The sequence below is a fragment of the Toxotes jaculatrix genome, chromosome 9, assembly GCF_017976425.1.
Source record: "Toxotes jaculatrix isolate fToxJac2 chromosome 9, fToxJac2.pri, whole genome shotgun sequence".
NCBI classification, from domain to species: domain Eukaryota; kingdom Metazoa; phylum Chordata; class Actinopteri; family Toxotidae; genus Toxotes; species Toxotes jaculatrix.
In genome coordinates this window covers 1,108,791-1,121,580 of record NC_054402.1, presented here as the reverse complement: position 1 = coordinate 1,121,580, position 12,790 = coordinate 1,108,791, and the positions used below count along the sequence as shown (strand labels likewise).

Genomic DNA, 12,790 nt, shown 5'->3' with positions numbered 1-12,790 from the left:
AAGGTTCGGCCAAGATTAATGTGAACTCACTTGTTTTGAAAAGCAACTTTCTTCAGCCATGATGAGAGTAAGAAGAACAGAGAACAGAGGAAGAAAAGCTGGTTCTCTGTAAAAAAGGGATGTGATACGTGTTAACACATGCACAGAACAATCACGTCTAACAGCAGTTTCACCAACAGTTGTGTTAAACACATAACAACACATAAAGACGCACAGTGTGCTGCTGTTGGACAAGAGATCTTCTTCACTCAAACTGAACATATAAATATGTTGGAGTTTTGGAGTTAGGGATGACTGGGGGAAGTGAAGATTGTGTCCTGTAAATAAAAAAAGGTCACAGGTTCAAATCCCTGCTGCAGCCAGTGTTGGGCTGCTCCTGTCACATAGAATAACTCTAAACAGTTACAGTGATTAAAGAATCGTTTTAAATGTTTAATCACGCAGCTTCATTTGTTTTCTCTTACAATAATCTTATCATTTCACAAGCTTCAGTCTGTTTAACCAGAAAAAAGACTGATTTTTGCTTTGTCTCGTAAATTTGCCTTTTAAAATGCAATTCAGTTCAACATAGCTGAGAAAGTGGATTTTTATAAGTGTGCATATACCCTGAAAAGAGACTTTGTAGATTGGAGGAGTGAAGGACATGGAGGTGGAGATTGGACAGAGAGCAGCAGGCCTCTCCAAGTGAAAAGCCTTACATCAGAGCAGAGGAATTCCTGCCTTTTCTTCTACCTTCTTTTGTTATTCTTTAGACAGACTTATTCTTCTCAGAGTGCTCTGTCACTGCCGGACCTCGGGACAGATAAAGGAGAGCAGGGAGGGAAAGGGGGAAGGTGAAGGGGGAGGAGAGAAAGGAGATGGGGGAGAGTGAGTGAGCAGAAACACTGAGGGAGAGGGAGGGTGGGTGGCTGACAGGAAACCATGTTTTTACGGTTCCTGGTGCTGCCTTAAAAAAAACACGATTCAAAAAATAACATGAGGAGAAGAAGAGAGCAGAGGGGAGGTTGCAGAAGAAGAAGAGGAGGAAGGAAACGACAGATAACATTCCGTCATTAAAAGAAGGATCCTCGTGGTGTCTTCTGTTTGTCTTTTTTAGGACAAGTCACAGAACTTTTTATAATTATTTAGTGCAGCTGTCTAAAAACAGAAAAAAACAGAAGAAGTTTTATGATATATTTCAGTAGTTTGTGGCATTTTGTGTTGTATTAGTGTTTTGTGGTAATTGCAGGTTTATTGCAGTACTTGCTTTGCAGTTAAGTACCTCATGTACTCTGCAGTACTTTGTTTTTTTATGATTCTTGGTTTTTATATTCGTGTGAAGGCCTCACATGGAGCACTGAGCATGGTTTACAACACATTTCATCAGATTTCTTCTCTTATCACAGAACAGCCTTCAGGTCCAGTAGGAGTCGAGACACCGGGACACCTGAGACAAACTCGTGTTTTTCTTGCTGTGTTGTTTAAAGTCAGTAAAGACCAGTAAAAGCAGCGCCCCAGGCCAGCTGACCACAGTAACTCCAGGATTTAATACGTTTTTCCTAATTGACCATGATTCTGTGTGGTGTAAATGATGCAGAAGCCAGTGGGAGAGTGTGTGTTACAGCTCTGTAAGCACTCAGGGGAGACGAGCTGAAGTCTCAGCCAGCCCGTTACAAAGCAACCATCACATTTTCATCCACAGAAGCTGCAGTGTTGGACCAAGCTCTGATTTCTGTTTTTCCTTTTTTTTCTTGTTTGCTTGCTTGTTTTCTTTCCTTTCTGTTTTTTGATTTTCTTTGCTTCCTTCCTTCCTCTGTTCATTTCTTTAGGTTTCATGCTCAGGTTCCCTCTTTCCTTTCTGTCCTTTCCTTTCACAGTTTTTAAGCCCTTTTATTTTTCCTTCTTTCTTCTGTCCTCCCTTCCATCCGTCCTGTCCTCCTTCCTCCCCCTCCTATCTTTCTGTCCTGTTCTCTCTCTAATGAAGACTTGGTCGGCTGCAGCAGAGAACAGGTCCAAGTTTCCTTACTGCTCCTGATTACATCAGCACATGCAGTCATGCTCTCTCTCTCTCTCGCATCTCACAGACTGTCTCTCCCTTTGGAACAACAACTCATGACATCACCAACAGCTGCCCAGCTGCATGAAAGAGTGTGTGTTTGGTGCATATTCACAATTGTGTGCGAGTATAGTTGTCGGTTTTCTGCTCAGTTGCCAAGGTAACTGAGCAGGATCAGTCAAGGGTTCAGGAACTGACCGCCTCCTTTGTTGGTTTACAGTTGCAGACCGAAAGTTTGCAGCAGCAGTTATGTAACCTTATCTATCTATCTATCTATCTATCTATCTATCTATCTATCTATCTATCTATCTGTCTGTCTGTCTGTCTGTCTGTCTGTCTGTCTGTCTGTCTGTCTGTCTGTCTGTCTATCTATCTATCTATCTATCTATCTGTCTGTCTGTCTGTCTGTCTGTCTGTCTGTCTGTCTGTCTGTCTGTCTGTCTGTCTGTCTATCTATCTATCTATCTATCTATCTATCTATCTGTCTATCTGTCTATCTATCTATCTATCTATCTATCTATCTGTCTATCTATCTATCTATCTATCTATCTATCTGTCTATCTGTCTATCTATCTATCTATCTATCTATCTATCCATCTATCTACTTCCCTCCCCTGGTGTGTGGTTAGTCGGTTCTGGGCCCACTCTCTTTCGGTCATAAAACCTTTCCAGCTGGACACTGAGGTCTGTGCGGTCGTTTCCTTTGGCTTTTGTGTGCGTCAGTCAATGAATCCATCCATCTCTCAGTGACAGAGGCCGGTTCATGGTCGTCAGCACTTCTTTCCACATTACAAAGCTGAGGCAGTTTCACTGTAGAGTGAGAGCAGGTTGGAAGGGGGCTCTTCATCGTGTGACGGGGGTAATACTTGGTCAGGATTTAGAGGTACCACAGCACTGAAACACCAGTAAATCATTAATTTAATGTGTAATTAATGTGTAATTACACAAATGACCACAGAGGAGGAGGCTGTCGGCCTCTTCAGACCTCTGTGCCACACAGGGCCAAATTCTGCTTTGTTGCTTTACAGCACAAAACAGGAAATGCTTCCTTTTACAAACGCTCTTTGCATGAAACCGATGAAACTGACTGCTCGGACAGAAACTACGTCGCTGAACTGCTGCCATTTTGTTGCAGGATCTGCAGCTGACCTCTGACCTTCCGTTTGTCTGTCTGCTCTCTGACTTTCCATATGCTGTGGTCCTGCAAGCCATTTTAGAAACTCTTTAACCCTCAGGAACAACAAGGTGTTGAGCTGCACTGCTAACAGTCGGCTAATCCAGCAGATCTGATCAAAGGTAGCCAGTTAACCTGAGCTTATCCACAGCCTAAGGAGATCTGTTTAATGAGCTTACATTAAACCAGCCTCCACGTCTCACTACGCTTCCACTCAGCCTTGGAGGTTATTTTATACTGAGAGATGGTTTTTATTTATTTAAATGTTTAATTTATGCCATCGTCATCTCTCTCTCTGTCTGTTTGAATTTCCTTTTGTTTTCTGGCTTTCCACCTGTTCCTCTGTCTTTGTCTTTTTATCATTTCATTTCAATCTTTCGTTCTGCATCTGTTTCTGTCTCTCCAGCTGTCTCACATCTTAATTTTGTCTTATGACATGAATGTCTGTCCATGTGGAAGTCCAGAGCAAACCAGCAGAAAGAAAGTAAGAAAAAACTCAAAGAAAAAACTACAAGTGAATTTCGAAATAAATTACAACCATTTCTTTTGCTTGAGAAATATTGTTGTGTATAAACATTATTATAAGAAAGTTGTGCTTCATGTCCTTTATAAAAGCTTTTTATTTATATTTCTGCTAATTTTCATGTCATTTTATTGTTTTTTCTGTTGAACTTTCACGTTCCTCAGGAAGTTGAGTTTGATTTTATGAGGTTATGAAACATGAATCGACAAACATATCTTGGAGATACAGTAAAATGTAGATTATATAGACGTCGACAGATGTGACTCTTATGTCCTGCGCTACATGAATCTGTCCATCTTTCTTTGTCTGTGTGTCTGTGTACATGTTTCAGTATCTGTGTCTTTTTGTCTCTCCTCCTCTCTGTTTTTCAGACGTTACTTTGTTGTGACAGGTTTCACAAAGGTTTCTCTCTCTGCATCCCAGTCTGTCTGTCTCTCTGCTCGTCTCCGTTTGTCTCCCTCCTTCTCTGGTGTCACTCCATTTTGACATTACTATCGTGACTGTGCCGAACTGCCTCTCCCTCTCTGAGTTTCTGTCCATTTCTCCGTCTTTGCCTCTCCCCTCGCCTCGCTTGATGTTTTTCGGATGTGACAGAAGTCGTGTGAACCTCTGGATCTCTGTATCAGTTGTCTTTCTCTTGCCTGCTGATGTTTTTTCCATCAGAGTGGTGTTGGAAGTGAAAAAGCTGTACATCTCTGCATAGCAGGGGATGAACATGATGTACCTGTGAACACAAGACCTCTGGCGATGCTGTCACATCTCGTCTCTTCTCTTCCGTTATGTTATTCTTTGCTGATATTTCTCGAATATTAAAAAAGTTTGAGAAAGTCACTGCAGACCGGGAACTTCAGGGCTCTTACAGGACTCTGGGGAAAATCTGTCCTGTTTTTGTTTTTTGTTTTTAACAAATGCATCACTTTGCAGGAATTTACTAGAATATACATGACAACTTGTTTCACATATTCAGTGCTCTCTGCACTGTAGAGGAAACCAGACTGTTTATGCCTTTAGTGGTTGTCTGAGCTGAAAAACAGCATTAATAATAAACCAAGAAGGAATAAAAATTTTCAGGTCATGGAAGCTTTCTGACTTTATTGAGGAAAGTCACAGATTTCTTACATCATGACCTGTAAATATATTTCTATACATTAATTTATCTTTTGATTGACAGGATCAGGAGATTTTTGATGAAGCATGAAATCTACACCCTGGCCATCTTTTGACCTTTAAAGCTCTAGAAACTAGAGTGACTTTTCCGACCTGTGTAACGTGCCTTTACTGTCAGCTACGTTGGCCCGGCACAGCCAACTCTCTCTACCCTCCACTGCAGGAGGCTGGAGGGAATGAATCACGCCTGCTGGCTGCAGATCGGCTGCTCTGCTGCAGTGAACAGGCTGAGAGACACTGAGAGTCATCTTTACAGCGAGCAGCCCATGTTACTACATGACTGAGTGGTCAGTGTGAGGTTACACTGATACACCACTGTCCTCACACTTACTGTTGAGAACCTCCTTCGCAGTTTGCCTCCTGTTACTCTGCGTATTGTTAAATCACTGGCATGTAGTGCAACAAATAAGGAAAGTTTGCTTCTGTTCATTTCATCTGTAGCAAAGCACGAACCATATTCACTTTAAAGAAAACAACCATCATGTCCTCTGTCTTCCCCTCTCTCCTTCCTATCTGAAGTTTTTCTTGCTTGCAGCAGCAGAGGGCGGATGTGCGCCCTCCCACTGCAGAACAGAGCTGCTTTGATTTCTGCCATGCTAACATGTGGCTTTCTGTGTTCATGTCTTAGCGCTGAGGATCATGTAGCTGTTGCTCATCCTGGAGTTTCTCCAACAGCATCAGTGCGCATCGTCACACTGAGCATGCATATGTTTCTGTGTGTTACTGTGAGTCAGAAATCAGAGGAGAAGCCACTCACTGTGCTTTCTGTCTGCCTCCGGTGCCTCTCTGGTCATCAGGGAGGAGGAGGAGGAGGAGGAGGAGGAGGAGGAGAGCAGAGGAGGAAGGAGTGAGTCATGCTAGCTAGACTATAATAAAAAACAACTGCCAGGGTCCAGAGCCTGGATCATGATGATGATGATGATGATTGTTCTGGTGTTGAACGAAGTGGTGTTAGGTCACTCGGTCACCGTGGAAATAACGTGCTGAGGTTCACGTCTGGTATGAATTTCAGACTCTTCACAGCTTTTCATTTTCAATCCTCATCATCCTCCGACAGAAGGAAGAGCTCCAGTGATTGAACCTCTCGTACATTTTGTGCTCGACGCTGCAGGTTCGTCCAGTGTGACATCAGACTGGAGCTGAGCTGCAAACCGCATTAGTGGCCGCAGCCTGTGCAGTGTAATGTATTTACTAAACAGTCAGTTAGTGAAACTGTAGCACAGAACCAGGGCTCAATATATTTTAATGACATTTCTAACTCAGTGGAAGTTGAACACCCGGCATTATTAGTCCCTGCTGGCACTGGTGCAGGTGTTTCATCTCAGAAACTTAACAACCCTCTGACCTGAAACTTTCCATAACCTGAACATTTAAAAAGTTGTGAGACTTTCGAGCTCAGTTCTTCGTATTTCTGTTGTCTTTTATAAAACGTGACTCTTACTCTTTAGGGGTTTGCTCCACTCTGTGTGTTGTGGTTCGTAATCTTGTTTCATTTTTATAATCTTGTTTTTAATCCACTTCCCTCTATTTTATTACTTAGCCTTGTTCTGGATCTTCAGTTTTCTCAAATGCTTTAATAAACTCAGGACCTTAACATGATGGATTTCAGTGGTATTGATCAGCCGTTGTTCATCATCATTGGCTATTTGGCTATATTCATCAATCATTGTTTCTATGAAACAACACGTTTGCTTGACCAAGCAGGACTGACAGTACGGCTACCTTCACCTGAAAGTACCTGGATTATGAAATTGATTTTTTACCTGCTGAAATAAAAAAATATAAAGAAAGAGTAAAGAAAGCTTAATGTTAAGTTCCTGTGGAACAAAAAGTCATGAGCTGACTGAGTCCATGCACATTATGGATAGGAATTTTAAATATGCATGATATTGCTCTTCCTGGTTAGCTCTGTGTCATAAACAAGAGTCCGAACAGGACTGAACAGCTTCAGCAGCTGCAGCTCGTCGGGTTTGGAAACAGCCTCCAACCATTAAAATGTCCAACAATGAGAAGAGGTTCATTTTACAGGAGGAAACACAGAAGTTACACACACACACACACACACACTGATGTCTCACACCAGTGGGACCAGTAGGAAAGTAACTGCCAGCAGAGCTCACTCTACATTACTGAGTGAAGTGTAGATTCTGTTTTGCTGGCACTGGTTTGGCGTTTGTGTGTGTGTGTGTGTGTGTGTGTGTGTGTGTGTGTGTGTGTGTGTGTGTGTGTGACTGTGTGACTGTGCGTCTGAGTGTTTGCCTGCAGACACGAGACGTGAACATGTTAACGTTCAGTAAAACACAGATGAACTGAGGATAATTCACTAAACGTCTCTGTGTGATCACGAGTTGATGCTGAGTGAAATATGTGGTGATGAAATGAAACAGGTTTTTGCTGCACAGCTGTAGCAGCTTCAGTGTGATCTCCACTGACAGAGTGGCCTTTTCTGCTGCAGTTACACTCTACACACACACACACAGGTGTGCACACACAATCATGAGCTACGTATGCAGACAAACACACACTCGCACACTCATGCCAAGACAATGGCCTGTTAATCCTTGCTTCTGATTGGATGATTCCAGATTACCCAGAGGGCACCAGCTGTCGAGGGGAGGCAGGGCCCAGTTTCCTCAGTATCAGCACACACACACACACACACACACACACTCCACCGGACATCGCTCTCCGCTCACTAATGCTGACTTAAATGCAGAATGATGCTGAAATGTTTAGCCACCGAATGTTAGCGTGAGGCTAGGCCGGAGCTCTCATGCTAACATGTAGTTTGTGTGATTTGTTATCACGTCGTCACGTTCGTTCGGCCAAACTGAATCATTCAGCTTCTGTCAGCAGCAACAGTTTGTCACTGCTGTCAACAGCCTGTAAAAATAGGAATGGGAATTAATACCACTGTAATGCTAACAGGCGTTTCACAGGGCTAGCATGGCCAGGTAGCCAAAAGCTGCAAACGCCTGAATGTGCTGTCTTTTATTTTTAGCCTCTGTTGTTTCAAACCCTCCTCGATGCTCACATTCAGCTCTTTTCTGCAGAGAGCACATGAATCCTCAAATCCACGTTTTAGGCTTTTAACCCTGTAAAACCTGACACATCAAAAAAAAAATAGCCAGAAAATTCTATTTTTTTGGAACTGAGATGTTTATTAAACCTTTTCATAATAATTATGGCAACTTTTTGCTCATGACAGTGTTAACTTTAGATACAAAAACAAATTTTGCCCATAACATTTAGACAATACACACAAATATTCACTGTTCAGGAGGATTTGTTTGTGCAGAACAGAATTTTGATTAATGCAGAACAAAATTGGAAAACATCCACTGACAATTAATTATATGTTATATTTTTTCTTTGGCTGTTCACTCTGTTGTTTCTGAATTTTATTAACTAAATTGGCCTTAAATTAAATTTAAAAAAAAAAAAAACTTTTTAAATTTGCTCTCTTGATCTCTCTGCTCTCACACCATGATGTACCATCAGTTCCCAGCCCCCACACAGACACATACAGAGGCTTTTATCCCTCATTCCCTCAAACCCCTCTGTTCCCAGTGCAGCCACAGAGGGCCGGGCCAGGCCAAACCGAGCCAGTCCAACAATGCAGGGAGAGGGAGGAGACGGGAAGCACTAACTGACATGCTGCTGGGCCGAGATAAGAGTGGATCCCACTAAACACTAGAGTCAAGGGAGAGAGAGAGAGAAAGAGGGAGAGATGGAAGAGGAGGAATTGGGGGAAATGAAAGGGAGATAAAGCAAGTTAGAGGGGGGTGAAGGGAGAGAGTGTGGAAGAGGGAAAGGAAAGAGAAGAGAGAGACAATAAATGCTGAAAGGATGAGAGAGAGAGAGAGAGAGAGGCAAAGAGAGATTTACTTTCAGTGTGTTGTTGAGACAGAGTCAGACTGAGAGGCTTTGCGTTGGCCTAGATTCTCCAGTGTTACACCCTCTGTCTGTCTGTCTGTCTGTCTCTGTCTGTCTCTGTCTGTCTGCCTGCCTGCCTGCCTGTCTGTCTGTCTGTCTGTCTGTCTCTGTCTGTCTGCCTGCCTGCCTGTCTGTCTGCCTGCCTGCCTGCCTGTCTGTCTGCCTGCCTGCCTGCCTGTCTGTCTGTCTGTCTGTTGATGTATTTATTCTATTGGAGCATCAACCTGCAAACGTTCACATGCAGAGGAATCAGAAAGTGTTGGGGCGGCGATGAGTTTGTGATTGTTTTGGCACGAGACTCTGACTCTGAGGTCAAAGCGCTGATTTGCAGCTGTTACAGACCACGTCTATTTACCACAAGTCACATATATTTTACTTCACAGCTAATGATTTAGCAAACTGTTGTGTTTCGGAATTGGGGCAGTTTTTCTTGCCGCTCCAGGCAGCTCGTGGTTTTGTTCACTTATATAAAGAAAGAAAATAAATGAGCACACTCCTGAAGCTGCTGGAGTTGTGTAAACCGTCGCAGTTAAAATCGCAGCTGAATTTTTGTTTTTTGCCACGAAACTTTTTTACAATTCCTTTTCACAAATAATTAGTTTTACTAGCTAATGCAGAACAGACTTTTTAATTCAATTTCCTCTTAAACTGCATTACCACACAATGATGATATAACCTTGATAAAAAAAAAATAAATACAGACCTGATGTTGGACTGTGATGGATTACAAGTAAAAGAGTTTCAAACGTTTTCTCACTGATTTTCATACTGTTGGAAAATAAATGGAAAACAGTTGCCGCCTGGAACTAATGGAAAAATGCACAGAAAACTGTTTTGTAACAGAGTTCAGTCTTGTACAGTAGTTAAAGGTGTTCAGCGTGTTCACATGCACTTTGAGTGAACAGTGAAGTGTTTGTAGCCTGGAACTTGTTATGTTAATTTTATTAATTTATGAAATACCAGTTACTTTTGGTCCAGCAAATCAGGGGACTTTGTATAGAAGGGACCGTGATTCCTACTGTGCTTTCAAACAGGCACTAAGACCTCTTTCTCAGTGCTTCATTTTAAATATGCTTGTGTAGAGAATAGCAAAACACAAAACACCAAAAAATGTGTCACTGTGCTACAACAGACTGCTCTGTTTATGAAGATCTGATTTCCTCTTGATCACAATTCAGTTGCAGAGTTTCTCATCTTGTAAACACTGAGTGTTTGGTCACACATTCCTGGGAGAAACAGAGGAAGTGCATAAGCTGTGACATACAGTGTGTAGGCACATACAACATGAACTAGCAAATGCAAACATTTCGTTTTTCTTTCATGTCTTTCTTATACTATATTTCCTGCATGTGTTCTGCTGCGTTTTGATTTTTTAAGTGAACATAAATCCCAGTTTCTCCTGCTGAAGTAGTGGAGCGAAAACCCTCTGCACCTCCACAGCTTTTTGATTTGTGGAACAGACGTTAGCCAGTTTGTTTGGAGCTGATATAAATCTTGAAGGTACAACTTCTAATGCTTACGTACACGTTCGGCCCAAACTGAAGCAGAAGTCTGGAAATCATCGCAGTGTGTTTTATTTTTCGTATGACCAGGGAATTAATTTTGACGTCTTGGAAACAAGCGTAAACTGTTTATCTCGTAGTTGTTATTTTTTTGAAAAGCAGTATGAGAGTCGGATTCATTTTCATTCAGCTGCACAAAGAAATGATGAAAAGAGAAAATTCTTAAGTCTTAAGTCAGAATTGCAACACTATATCCTGCACAACACCCAGCTTTCACCTGCTCTCTATGAGTTTCCTCCCACCTGTGGAAACGTTTTTTTTCTGTTGTTGTTGTTTTTAATGTTCTTAAGAATATGAAACCAGCTGCTATTTTTAAAAATCTCTCTGTCTCTCTCTGTCTCTCTCTGTCTCTCTGTCTCTGTCTCTCTGTCTCTCTCTCTAAATATATATTTATATATATTTTTTTTATATAAAAACCTGGTTTTGTGGAAAAGTTGGCACATTGTTAAAGTAGAGATGTATGAAAGTGTGATGGAAATAAACGATGAGGAATAACTTCGGTCACTGCAGCTCAGATTTTGTGAACTGCTGCCAGCTTCCACTGCATGTGTCCCCACAGGAAACACGTTCACTCATCAAAGCTACACAAACTAAGAACAGTAATAAAATTCAATAAGCTACAAAAGACTTTACAAACACTTATTTGAAAATCTTTTCAGCGGCTGATGAAAAAATGCTGATTTGCATTGTTGTTTCCTCTTTTTTTTTTTTTTTCTTCGGAGTACTGTTGCCCTGACCAACTCTGTCTATGTGTGTGTGTCCAGGGACGACAGAGCGGGTGTGTCTCATCCAGGGGACAGTGGAGGCACTGAACGGTGTCCACGACTTCATCGCTGAGAAGGTGAGGGAGATGCCTCAGAGCACCCAGAAGACAGAGCCGGTCAGCATCCTGCAGCCACAGACCACCGTCAACCCAGACCGCGTCAAACAGGTCCGTCTCACTGTCTCTTCTATTGTGTTCTGGTCTATGCCAGGAAACCCAGAGCATTCGTGTGTGTGTGTGTGTGTGTGTGTGTGTGTGTGTCTGTCTGTGTCTGTGTCTGTGTCTGTGTCTGTGGTCGAGTTGTGATTTTCTGTTTGAGTGAAGCTGAATGAGGCAAAAAAAAAGAGAAAAATGACAAACAAGGGAGGAAGAAGGAAGAGAGAGAAGAAGGGAAAATTTTCAAATAAGGGGAGGAAGGAGAGAGAAAGAGGGGAAAGATGGAGGAAACGGAAAAGAGAGTGAGGGGAAAGAGATGAGACGCACTGACACAGGATGCAGTGTGTGAAGTGTGACACACACACAACCCATTTTGTGTGAGTGGCTTAATGAAGAACACGACACTTCAGCGTTTACATTCCTCTGACTTCCTGTAGGATTCCACCTTTCCTGGGACCAGCGGTTAAGATGTTCGGGGTCAGAGGTTGAGTTGTTGAGTTGTTGAGTTGTTGAATTGTTGATGTCACCTCACAATATGCAAGATGTTTATGTTACAGTGTTGTGTTATCATAAGAAAAGACTCACTGACAGAAGCTTCTGCCCTGGGATCACAGCTGTTGACGTGTTTGTTGGTTAATCAGCCTCCGAACAGTCAGGACATTTTTATGCTCCTTAAAAACTCTGTTTCCTTTAACGTCACTGTTTGCAGTAGCATGTTCTGTCCATAGGGTGGCCAAAGACACCATTTTGACTGGGATCCCCCTCACTTTCCAAAACACTGTTGTTGTCCCTGATTTTGCCTCTTAGGCAACAAACAAACAAAATCCCACAGCTCCTCTGCATTTTGGAGTAAAACCAGACACTAGATCAAAGATAATGCACTGAGAGACAGAGAAAAGAAAGGGAAGTAAGACATTATTAAATTTCTATAAAGTTAATACATCTACACTGCTGCCCATAAAGTGGGAATCACTTTGTTTTCAGACACTTTTTATTCCTTTTTATACACATCAGTAATCACATTGGAAGAGACTGATCAATAAAGTTTTGAAAAGATATCTATCAAGAATAAATCACATTGTCACAATCATCTCACGAGAAGAGGTAAAATCTATTTTATTCCAACTTTCATTCATCTGAGTGTCTCTGGTTAGATCCACTGTTTGGCCATGTAATGTAATCATTCACATTATAGTGAGCTGAAGTCCTTTAAATATTAGCTTTTAATAATAATAATTGATTATAATAATTTCACAAAGTTTTTCCTTCTTCCAGGATCTTTGTGTTTCAGCACATTGGCAGAAACGTAACTAAGAAACTTAAATTTCAGTCGTTCACATGAAGCTCGTTCCGCTGCTGATTGTACAACTAAATGCGAGCACCAGTACCAGCTGTGTAATGGAAGACAATTACTGCGGCCATTGATTATGATCCCAATCTGTTTAAGTGATTATCATCATTCTCTCTTCATGAT

The 12,790-nt window shown here is 41.8% G+C and overlaps 1 protein-coding gene across 1 annotated transcript in view; it reads left to right on the top strand.

The window, feature by feature from the left end:
• The window catches only part of nova2 (NOVA alternative splicing regulator 2), a 67,131-nt gene that overhangs the window by 38,608 nt on the left and 15,733 nt on the right, over nt 1-12,790 (top strand). The window contains exon 4 of the mRNA XM_041046570.1: nt 11,162-11,328. Coding sequence (XP_040902504.1) covers nt 11,162-11,328 — 167 coding nt within the window. The remainder of the gene's footprint in view (nt 1-11,161; nt 11,329-12,790) is intronic.